Source organism: Eptatretus burgeri, chromosome 7, assembly GCF_056783735.1.
Source record: "Eptatretus burgeri isolate ZD-2024b chromosome 7, Ebu_testis_v1, whole genome shotgun sequence".
Lineage (NCBI taxonomy): Eukaryota > Metazoa > Chordata > Myxini > Myxiniformes > Myxinidae > Eptatretus > Eptatretus burgeri.
The window spans coordinates 77,527,866-77,540,327 of NC_140967.1; the positions used below are offsets into that span (position 1 = coordinate 77,527,866).

Genomic DNA, 12,462 nt, shown 5'->3' on the forward strand with positions numbered 1-12,462 from the left:
CCAAGAGAACTTTTTGAAATATCATGTATCGTTTTTTGCCTCAATAGGCCAATCTTCTCTCTCAATAGTGAAGAATCACTTAATTAAATAATTCTCGTGTCTGGATCCGGATTCGGATCTTCACCAAAATCTAATAAATTCATCCTTGCCACACACACAATGTGTCCAAGTTTTATCCGAATCCGTCCGCAACTTTTTGAGATTTCGTGCTATACATTGGTTTAGCCCAATCTCTCCATGTAATGGTGAAGAATCACTTTAAAAATTATCACATCCGCATCTGGATTCAGATCTTCACCAAAATCTAATCAATTTGTCCTTGTCACACACCCAACCTGTCCAACCAAGTATCATCCGAATCTCTCCACAACTTTTTGAGATATCCTGCACACAAACAAACAAACAAACAGAAAAAAATAGTCATTGAACGCAGTAGTTAAATAGTAGTTGTAACATTGAACGCAGTAAACAAACATCGTTTCGGAATCCGCGGGGGTCTTGTACCCCCGGCTCAGAGTGGTCTGGGTTAACAGACTCATCTGACGTAAAAGTATTTTAATTATTTTCAGGAAACAGAAGTTTGTGACATTCATAATTATCTCTGTCAACAAATCCTCAAGGATCACCCAAATGGCAGTGGAAACTGGCGATGTAAAGCGCGAGAGGAAAAAGGTGAGAAAACGTCTCGTATTTAAAATGGGTTTATTGCAAAAAGAAATACAGGGCGAAGGGGAGGCAAGACGCCATCGATAAAACAAACTAAGCAGTCGACAAACACGAGTTGGGATGAGGGGGGCATGAAAACCTATGTACAAGGAGAGAAATAACCCAATAACGGGACTCGCACAGCAATGTGGAACAAGCGAGGGCTTGAGCGAGGTCCGGTACGGCCTGTGCATGCTGGCGTGGCACAGTGTGGGAGGATGGCGATGGGAGGCAGCATCCATGCTTCCAGCACAGTCCTCCTGCTCTGCACAATGATGAAGCGAAGAGTTATCGCAATGAGGATAGGGATGCTGCCTCTAAAGGTCCGGCTCCAACTGCCATGCACAGCATGATTACGGCCTTCGTAAACTTTGCGACTGCTCTCACACATGGCCAGTCTCCCTCATTATCTGCCCACTAATCTTGCAGGGTGCCTTCGTTCAAGACATTCCGCCCTGTGGGGCCGGCCTTAGAAAAAGTGTTCCCCCCTCAGCCAGGGCTCGACAAAAGACCTCTCCACCATTGCCCCTGATGCGCTGGTCCAAACAGTCCGTAATGTTGCCTTTAAAAGCACGATGCTCTTTCTTTGTGGCTTTCATTTTAAATGCCGCAAGTCCTTACCTGGTCTCGCCTGATAGGAGGTTTTACACAATTATCTTGCTCCATACTGTCTTAAAGGTGACACTCACTGCCTCAGTGCACATTTTACAATATGATTTACCTCTGGATAAATTGCTGTTACATGAGTAAATGTAACCTATGAGATCATACGTTCCATACTATTAATACAATGTCGCTATGGATACCCCCAATTCCTTGTAACAAGACTTTGTAGCACGCCCATCTCAAAACACGGATGCAGTATCGATTGTGACGTGCTGCCTCCATGCACCAAAGTGAGTACCCTGGTTACTCGGAGGGCTAGCACTGCAGAATAGCTTTTCGGACAATTGTGTCCCATCTAATGTTTAACAAGTGAAACCAGAATACGAAACAGAAGGATATTTAATAAGTAATGATTTAAACCCGACAGTCTACCTTTCAAACACAAATACCATTTAATAAGATTCCATCACAATGATTCCAAAAGAAACGCTCAATGCTTTTAAAACTCCCCAATGTTACACATGCCAGGTTCAATGCTTTTAAAACTTGCGACTTTCAAGTTGGCAACCTATCTCATGTTCCCTGTAAGAAAAAAAAAACCCATCATGATATGTAGTGTTGTCAAGGAAAAAATGCTACAGTTAGAACTATAGTGTATGAGAGTGGTACTCTCATATACAAGAGTTGGAAACTAGTCCTACTACAGTAATCTGCAGAGAATTACTCCAGGAAAGGAATTTTTGCCTGGGTGGTGTCAAAGTCAGTTGTGTTCATGTTCAACGCAGGCTCTGTTGCCCCGATAAGTGCATGAGTGCACACAAAGTGATGTCGGATTGGCTCGTCACGTTGCGAGTCCTCAGAGGGTGATCTTCGTACCACCGAAGCAAGCATATGAATCTGTGACCACTTCTCGCTGTTAAGGACCATTTTGCATTCAGCAATGCCATGGAATGAGGATGAAGAACTTGCCTTTTGCTTTTTCGATATGCTCAGAGAGGATTCTTCTGCTTTGATGTCAGCCCTGTGACTCCAGCAGGATAAAGTCGTCTGCTTGAGTTTCGGCTCTGTAATCCCAGCAGGATTTTGTGGGTTCCTCAAAAACTCAACCAGCCAGCAGATAAAATCTACCAGCATCTGCAGAGATGCAGCTGGTTCAAAAGTTGAGTTCGTGGTAACATGCAACACTCTGTCATGGTGAGTTTGCAACCCTCTCAACACCCACATTGCTACTAAGGGTTGTTTTTGTTTTTTAATGAACTTGGCCACATGCATCTTGGATGTGTCATGCACCCAGCTGTGAGCTTCTCTCTCAGCTATAGCTTCTCTCTGATTACATCGTGTTCCCTCCTCTTTCCCTTTCTCTTCTCTTCCTTATATTGTGTCTTCCACAAGGTCACTCCGAGTCCTGGCATCGAGGTGTCTGCATTCCTTGTCTGTGCAGAGGCTTGTCCATGGCCCGGAGCAGCATGTCCCATCATAATTCTTTCTCCATAAGCCTGGCATTGGCTTAGCAATTAGGGTGGCTGGCTTGGGATCCTAGGGTCCTGAGTTCAAGCCCTGTGGGTCACTGAATTAACACCAGATGGGGTTGACAGCCTATTATCCTGAGGTCAGCGAAATGAACACCAGTGAACTGGTAATAGGGGCACTACATCAGTAGCATAGCGGCGTCCCTAACCAATGATGCACCCAGCAGCCACACGGCTGTGTGTGTGTGTGTGTGTGTGTGTGTGTGTGTGTGTGTGTGTGTGTGTGTGTGTGTGTGTGTGTGTGTGTGTGTGTGTGTGTGTGTGTGTGTTCTTTGTACCAGTCTGTTTCTTTTTAATGTATGAGTACAGCTTGAACACAATCAAAACACTGCATTGTACAAAGTGATTTGTCCAGCCATGTGGACATTATCAGCCAAAACACAGCTTTGCTCAATGTAATACTGACATTCTTGGACTCTGATGAGCACCACATTTGCATGCAGCTGTCTGCACGGGTGTCTTGCTGCACAGTAACCATGGTACTTGTTTAACTTGTTGCCTTTCCAACATAAAATACCTTAGCAACATTTCCAATCATGCGGTAAATATTATTGATCCGTAACAGTATCCCACAATGCAATATAATTATAGAAGGTGTTTCGTGACATCAGCAATTTGTGCACACATATGATTCTGTGACAATATTGGAGTACAAGTGGTGGACAAAGGAAAGTCGATTCACAATTGATGAAGTAGAAAATTAGTGTTATTGTGCTCTGTCATGGCCAAACAATCGGGGTCAAATCTTGCCCAAAGCGATGGACACTTTGTCTAAGAAGCGATATTGTTGGATTCTTTGTTTGTCTAAATGTTGTAAGAATACATGTTATAGGCAACGCATACCGCTATTAATTGCCGAATACAGCATGAGGCAAAGTGAGGCGAACTTTGCGTGTCTCCTCCATAACTCTAAAAACATGAAACCGAGCAGCCAGAAACCTGGCATGGATAGTAAGGGAACTCCAAAGGAGTGCATGAGTGAAAATTGTGTGTTTGGGTGAATTAAAACACTTCTTTTGAAGATAGTTAACGGCCTTATTTAATTATATCCTTTATCAGGTGCATCCTCATCCACCTTGCTCACTCTCTCTCGAGGGGCATCTTCGGTTACCTTGCTGGGGTCGTAATTCGCTTTTTTTTGCCTACTCAACCATACCTTGACTTGGAACAGGCTGCAATGATTTCTTAACGATAAAAAAAAATTTCACCTTCTTCACTCAGGATAAAGTTGAATGCCTGATCATCATACCTACGAATCACTGGATACATTGCAATGCTTATAAACGCCTGCAGATGCCAGCGTTCATGGCTATATTTCATTTCTGCACATGCCATAACCTCGAGAATCTTTTAAACCAAGCCGAGTTATAAAATTAAAGCTCCAGAACTGAATTTAGCAGCAATTCTGACTGCTAAAAACAAAAGTGTTAATTTGTCTAATTTGGACATAGTTTGATATTTTGGGCGTCTTCGGGAGGTACGTGTTTAATATGATGGAGCGGCAATCACTAATCGCTTGCCAAGCCAGCCGTTCCTGATCAACCGTTTCATTGGAGTGTTTAAGTAAAGCAACTTGGTGAGCGTTCTACAATATTTGCACTTCACTGAATACTGTATATTGATCGACTTGAACAATGTTCAGGGGCCACTCACCTGCGTTGGCCCGGCATTGTTCTGTGGTGTATCGGGGCAGTTACTTGCTCGCTGAAAATTGATTTTACACTACATTTCCCATTTTTGTGCGATCTTCTTTCATAATACGAACCATCACGTCGGCATAGATAAATACAAATTAAAAAAATTGAAATGTTTCATTAACATCGCAGCAGTATAGCCAAGAGGTATGCATGCTTGCTCTAAACTTTCTCGCTTGGGTTTGAATCCTGACCCAGCTATAAACTGTCATCCTGATATTTCACAGGCCAGGTGATTCGTCAATGTGTGTGCTGTTTAACTTGGATGTTGCATCTGCCGGAATCCCCCTCCTCCCCTCCCCTCCCATCTCTCTCACCCCTCTCCTTCTCTGACCCCGCTCCCCTCTCTCCCTTCCTTCACTCCCTTTCCTCCCTTCTCTCTACCTCCCTTCCCTCCCTCCTCTCCATCCCTTCCATCCCTCCCTCCTCTCTCCATCCCTAACTCTCTCCATTCCTTCTCTCTCCCTCCCCTATCCTTCCCCTCCCTCCTCTATCCCTCCTCTCCCTCTTTCTCCCCTCCCTCCCCCTTAAAATTCCCGTCAGCGAAGTGACTGGTTGAATTTGCTAGTTGATAAATAAAAGACAAATTTGCCGTTTCTTCTCCTGCTGTGAGAATGATGGTGACGTCACACGCTCCAAAGGGGGAGTTATCAAACGTTATAAAAACAACATCTAGCTTGTTGTTTAGATATGTCACTCAATATTGGGATTCTTACGACGCTAGCGATGTGATGATCAAGATCTGGGCTTCCCTATCTTTTTAGAATGGGGGTTCAAATTTGAAACTGAGGCTGAAGGTTGAGGTTGTGCTACTGTAAACAAGATGGCCGAAATGACCGCGGAGCAGACGATGTGTGGTAAATAATGTGTAAGTTGTGCTCACAGAAATTGCCGGTGAAACAGGATGTATTTTCCTGTTTATCATTGCCAAAGTTGTTGAGGATTATTTTATCCTTTCACAACACTCACAAAGATTTGTCTCAAAATTGATAATGGGAAAAAGGGAGTTCAATCGATCAGGTTCAAGAGCCGCATACAAGTCCTTAAAGAGCCGCATTTGGGTCTGCAGATGCAGGTCGCCGACCCCTGACCGACCCCCGATTTTGAAGCAAACACCGAATTGAGGCATTCGGCCTTCTCACTGGCAGAGCTAGCCGTGGTGCCATTTGAAGTGAGGGAAGGGATGGAGGGGGAGTATACTCCAGAAATAGACCTAACAAGATGCCACCAGGTATGTGAGGAAGGAGACCATTTTGAAAGTTAATTCTTGAACTTGGCCAGATGTTGTTTTCTGCTTCTTCTCAGAGTGGACACACGCATGCTTGTTGCGAGATTTGTGGAATGAGAGAAGACTGCCTTGCATCGGATTTGCCTTCCAGGAAGGAATTATTTGTTTATTTTAAAAGCAAGAAATTATTTATTTACCTTTATATATGCCACCAAACTTTTATTTATTCCTTTATATACCGTTTCCCTTTTACCTTTCTACAACGTTTATTTATTTTAATGTGAACTCTGCACGTCCCATTTTTAAGTTGTGGTTGGGGGTTGTCCTTTCATAAGGCCATGCATCCTTGTTTTTCTTTCTTTGTTCTATTATTGCTATTATTAATGTGACTATTATTACTATTATTTACTCTTCCCTCTTGTCCCTTCCATATGCCCTCTCTCCAACAAACCCTTTCTATGTTCCTCATTCAGAATGTTGGGCGCAAACTGGTCTGCCTGGTGACCAGTTTTTGGTGTTCACATCCTCGGATTTGTTCTGCTTGTTGTGGTTGCCAAAATCCAAGAAGGGGATCGGTGACCACTTCAGGTTTAGAATCTACAGAAAAAGAAGATCCAGTGATTCGGGTCCCATACTGGATGCAAAGAAAGCTGGATCAGCTTAATGTACACAATATCCGGAGGTATGACCTTGCACTGGGTCATTACCACTGTAGGGTTTTTCTCCAAGCGAAGCGAAGCTGATTCGTGGCATTTTGCTTTATTACTGACCCAATGCTTAAATACAGGTCTTGCTTTTACTCTTTGCAAAATTTTACTTAATCCGAACATGTCAGATGAGTCCTGATTATTATTATTTTTTTTTACAGCACTTGCCTGATTGATTGATTTATCTTATTTATCTTGCATGATTAACTACGTGACTTGGTTGTTGATTAGATGTTAATTTTTTTTCATCTTTACTCGGTTGCTATTCCCTTGGGCTTTCTCAGGCCAGTGAAGATATTTGAGGCATCAAATGACAAGCTGCTTATCCAGGCACGGTCGCCAAATCTTAATCAACATTCCAGCAAGCAGTACAGAAAGCTGGACTATCCTCCTCTTGTTTCCAAAGGCTGGAAAAGAAAGAAATATTCTGGTGACCATTTCACCATCAAAAAGACAAAAGAGGCAGGTTAAGTTAGAATAGGTTTTATTCTACCTTTGTTTCAATCTCATTATTGCAAGTACTTTCATTTTTTTTTTCTCCATAAAGCGAAATAAAGTTTGTATTTTTAACAATGAGTTAATTTTTTTTTGTTGTACTTTAACAGAAAAAATAAAAACTTTAAATGTGAAACATGTTTTGCGTTGTTACATTTGGTATAAACTGAAAATAGATGTTTTTCTCATATTTAAGTGCTTGTAAGCTGAGTATAGTCTGTTTAAGACTAAGTATTGATAATTTCTAATATCTGTCCACATGTCTCCAGAACCCTATGGAACCAATTGTTTCAGAAGATGGAATGAAAACCATAATGCCATCCTTTAACTCATTGGGTGTGTCTGCAGAGCTCCAGCAAATTATTGAGAGCTTGAAGATCCATGTACCTACACCAATCCAGGTGAAACTACCGTCGGTTGTGCAGTAACAACCTGAACAATATTGTTTTAAAGAGACTGCAGCAAGATGCAAGTACCGTTTTTTTTGCCGTATCAGTCGCATTGACTAATTTCCCCAATTTTCTTTCCTTCATTCATGAGTAAGTTGACTTGGAGTAAGATGAAGTTAGATCAACTCTGGTAGTTAGCAAAGCTGTCAGTCAGAACGATAGTTGTTTATCCCTCCCTGACACTCGCAACCATCGCCAACTACGGTACTTGCAGGGTCATGAACACTAATGAGCTGTTTTATGTATATTATTTGAACTACTTTGTGGGATGCCTTTGTTGGATAAATTAGGAATGGAAATAGTTTTTATGCCTCGGCTGACGAAGTCGCCAGAGGCATTATGTTTTCGGGTTGTCCATCCAACCATACGTACATATGTCCATACGTACGTAGTCTGTCTGTGCTAATTACCTCCGCCAATGAAGGTGGACGTACAAGCCGATTCGATTTTGGTTCAGGTCCGGATAAAGGTCCGGCCTATCAGTGGAATACAAAACGTAAACTGTTCAGCCTGGCGGAGGTATGAGCTCCATTGAGTACTGTTCCATTTACAGATGGTTTGTTGTTGTTGTTGTTGTTGGATGTATTGTGTAGGGTTTGGGGTAAGAAGACTGGTTGCGTCGGTAAGAACACTGAACAGTTCTTCCTCGAGGAGAGGAAGGAAGTGGCCAGCTGATGGGCCTGTAGGCCGAAGACTGGGGTTTAATTTTGCTGGAGAAGAAGTTCGGCTTAGCTTCAATATTATCTTCTACACGTCATTATATTGATGATATTTGTGTGATGAATTTTAAGTTTTTTGATAGGCTGAGTCATAGGATTTATCCAGAAACCTCATAACATATGAGTGGCAATGATGATAGTGTCGTGGCATATATGGATGTGTTAGTTAGAGTTGGAAATAATTGTTTTAGTCCAAATGTATATCATAAAGTTGACAATTTTAGTTTTCCTTTTGTCTTGTACACGTTTCCATCTAATAATGAACCAGTAAAGATAGACTACAACGTGTTTTCATCTTAGCTTATTAGATTTGTTGGAATTTGTTGTGTTGAGAGATGATTTTGTGATCCGTGCTGAGACGATGTACGCCATCATGTGAGAGAGGGGTTGTTGTGCTAAGAGTTTGATTCAGTCGTGTGAGAAGGATTGTAGATGTCATTGTAATCTGTTGTTTAAGTTTGGTTGGTTTTCGTGTGAGCAGGTTCCTGTAGCTTTGGAAGTTGTGTGAAATAATAATAATAAATACGGATAACGTGGTTTCTTTTTGTTTGTTTATATTTATTTATTTACTTAATTAATGAATTAAACTGGAAGCGTGTCATTAGTGTTTTCCGGAAATGGATCTTCGTTATAAATAGAGGGCCTGTGTATTGATGTGTGTGCTGGTGAGTTCCTGTGGAGTTAAATAAAGTAAGAATTGTTAAGGTTTTTCTGGTGTGTGTGGGTGAGGGGGGGGGGAGGAGGTTGTGCTTTCTGTTGGTGTGTGAGTGAGTGAGTATCTTTTGTGTGAGTGAGGGGTGAATCTTGCAAATAGTTTTTGTCAGGCTCACTTGGCTGTGCCTGGATGGGATTGAGAGGGTAGAGGAGTAGCAGCCGAAATCCGAATCCTATCCAGGTTCCTCCTGACGACTCCATCTAGCTATGTCTATCTGTTCTTCCTGATACTCCGGTGCTGTATTTTTTTTTCAGTTATTTGATTCTAGTTGTATCCTGTGATGTCACTTCTGAAAAAGAGTATTTGGTTGACATCTTAATCTTGTGCTTTTGTAATAATAGTAATAATAAGCATTATAATAATTATACTTACTCCCCCAACCTTCCTAGGTTCAAACGATTCCTCACGTTATGAAGGGCTCACATGTGCTCTGTGCTGCAGAGACCGGTAGGTGCGGATAGAGGACTGTCTTGTAAATACCTCTTTTGTAGTGAGGCACAGCCCTGTTCCATTCCATTGTTCAGTGAACATTCCAAGTATTATGCCACCAAGTCTGGTGTATTTATTTAGTTCCTCTGCCATTAGCTATTGAAAGTAGATATGGAATACTTCTGCCATTTAGTGAAAGTGTGTTTTTGTTTGTTTGTTTGTTTTTTCCCCCCCTTTCAGACTTGCAGGACTGATTAACCTTATTTTGTTATCTTTTTATTTTTTCTTCCCAAGATAGAAGATTCCATTGTCCTTCAATGTCACCTAATGGTCAAAGCGTTGGAATAATGCATGTACGATGGTATGTGTCACAGGGTGTGGAAAAACTCTGTGCTACATGCTGCCCTTGATTCAGCGATTGGATGAGGACGAGTCGAATATCGAAACGGAGATCCAGAATCCTCGAGCTATTGTGATGGTGCCATCGCGTGAGCTCCTCGATCAGGTCACAGTAAGTCCAAGTTGGTACAAAGCTTCATCACATAGCACTATTAGAAAAGTTTGACTTTCTTTACATAATTTTTTTTCCCCCCAGTGTCATCTGATCACCAAGCATCTTATCTTGCAGAATATTGCTCGGAGTCTAGCACGTGGCACACATTTGAAAGTGTTATCAATTGGTGGAGGCAGAGGCATGGTAAGTTGTGTGTGTGCTTGATGCAAAAGGCCTATGCCTTCGATTAAGAATGCTCGGTTCTACTTCAGCCAGATAATGTTGCCTGAGTTTGCTGTCAAGCAAGATTATCTGTTGGAATCGATAATGTAATTGTTGAAGGACTGTTCCAGTGTTCATTCCAAGTGGTACGAGTTAAACGAATCGGTATTATAGAACATACTGATTACATTCTTCAACAATCCATTACAATGCCAAGTCTATTAGAAAATGAGAGGAATCAAATAATTAGACACCTTCAAGCAGAGTCTTCCATTCGCCATGTTGTAAGGCTCCTTATCGTGAGGAGTGAAACTGTTTTTGACCCCAGAAGACGTTATCAAGCCACTGGATCAATGAGATATGCCAAGACAGGTCGATGCTCTCTCTGTCTTCCACCACCTCCATTCTGGTCTTGCACCTTCTGCTCTTTCCATGCTTTGTCCCCTCAGATTTCTACAGAGTGCACATGGTCCACCATTAATCCTCTTCTGGTGAAACTCCCAAAATCCAGACTCATTGATCACATCCACTCATCTTTTCTCCCCCCCTCACCCCACCTGTGGAACCAACTTCCACATTTTCTTCAATCTCATTCTTGCATCCAGGTCTTCAAGACACCGGTTTACTGCTATCTCAGATCATCCCAATATCCAAAACCATGATCTTTTTTGCCCTCGTTAATCCCCCCACCCTAAGCCCTCCTTCCACTTTTCCAGTTTTTCCTTCCTGATTGTTTACATCTGTATCCATCTTGTCCACCCCACCCCCATTCCTCCCAGCACTCATTTGTATAATGAGTCTCCCTCCCTCTATCTTGTCCTTCACCTCCACTGTAGGTGACCCCTCCCCCCCCCCACCCCTCTCTTCTGTTCCTTTTGGCCTGTTATGTCCTGATTCATTCAGTGTACTAGCTCTTCCATGAGCTTTGACTCTGCATACAAAAAATGGTAAACGTCACAGGATAATGACTCCTGCTCAGGACTGATACATTCGTACGACGTATCTACACAATCAGCTTCAAACTGCCCAGAGTACCACAAGCACTCCATGGACCTTGCAGGATAAGTGTCAACATTTTTGAGCTGTCTCCATGATGCAGGGATACGTGGTCATTGTCCTGCTCAGCGTCGAAGACTTGCACCACAAAACATCCGAACATGCTTGCAGTGGTCAAATCAGCATGTCTGATTGACACTGAGGCAATAGCAAGTGTTTTGTTCAGTGATGAATCGAAGTTTTTCCTTGAAAGGCATGATGGCTATGCATGGGTCTACAGAAGATGCAATGACCGATCTGCCCCAGTCTGTATCAATTTGGCAAGCCACCAATTTTGGATGTGGAAGTATCATGATGTGTGGTGGTATTGCTGAAATCTTTCGCACCAACTTGATCCATATCCATGGCAACCTGATGGCAGGTTGATACATTAACAAAATATTTCAACAACATAGTTTAGGAATAATATTTATGCATGACTAGCAGGGGTACCCAGCGTTGCCCGGTGCTGTTTTAATCACGTCGGCACTTTGAAGAAATCAAATTTTTTGTTTTGTTTTTATTTTTTTGGGGGGGGGCCTAAAACACTTCCCTACACCCACTAAGGAATGTGGATGGGGATGATTTAATATGACCTATGACATAGTTACATAGTGATGGCACCAGGATGCACTGTGGGAAGACGACAAGCCGGTGGAGGGAGTGTGATGCTCTGGGTAATGTTCTGCTGGGAAACCCTGAGTCCCGCCATTCATGTGGACATCAATTTGACACGTGTCACCTACCAAAACATCGTTGCAAACCAGGTACACCCCTTCATAGCAATGGTATTCCCTGATGGCAGTGACCTCTTTCAGCAGGATGCGTCCTGCACAATGTGCCCTGCACAAACAGCACAATGCACCCTACCGCACTGCACACATTGTTCGGGAATGGTTTGAGGAATATGATGAAGTGTTCACGGTGTTGCCCTGGCCTCCAAATTCTCCAGATCTCAATCCGATTGAGCATCTGTGGGATGTGCTGGACCGACAAGTCCGATTCACAGCGGCTCCACCTGGAAACTTACAGGACTTGAAGGATCTGCTGCTCATGTTTTGGTGCCAGATACCACAGGACCCCTTCAGGGGTCTTGTGGAGTCCATGCTTCGGTGGGTCAGTGCTGTTTTGGTGGTACACGGAGGACCAACAGCACATTAGGCAGGTGGTCATAATGTTTTGGCTCATCGGTGTGTATATGTGTATATATATATTATATACACATGTTTGTGTGCAACCGTGACACGTAGCATTGGAGAAGGATGACGACACGAAGATTGTGTGTAAGTCATTAGTTTGTGTCTGGTGAGTTGCGTACGATAGTCCAGGAGTTGGCATCATGTTATACTGAACAGACAGAACTTGTCTGTTGGACACGTTTGATGTCGATGAGTTATCCATGGTTGCTGGTACCACATTGTTGATGGCTGGTGAAA

The 12,462-nt window shown here is 42.7% G+C and overlaps 1 protein-coding gene across 2 annotated transcripts in view; it reads left to right on the forward strand.

Moving 5' to 3' along the window:
* Nucleotides 1-12,462, forward strand: part of DDX28 (DEAD-box helicase 28) — a 53,197-nt gene that overhangs the window by 8,852 nt on the left and 31,883 nt on the right. The window contains exons 2-7 of one of the 2 annotated variants that reach the window (XM_085889126.1): nucleotides 6,236-6,444; nucleotides 6,754-6,931; nucleotides 7,234-7,365; nucleotides 9,237-9,294; nucleotides 9,651-9,787; nucleotides 9,872-9,973. In XM_085889126.1, the coding sequence (XP_085745252.1) occupies nucleotides 6,236-6,444; nucleotides 6,754-6,931; nucleotides 7,234-7,365; nucleotides 9,237-9,294; nucleotides 9,651-9,787; nucleotides 9,872-9,973 (816 nt within the window). The remainder of the gene's footprint in view (nucleotides 1-6,235; nucleotides 6,445-6,753; nucleotides 6,932-7,233; nucleotides 7,366-9,236; nucleotides 9,295-9,650; nucleotides 9,788-9,871; nucleotides 9,974-12,462) is intronic. The other variant, XM_085889127.1, reaches the window with a different exon arrangement.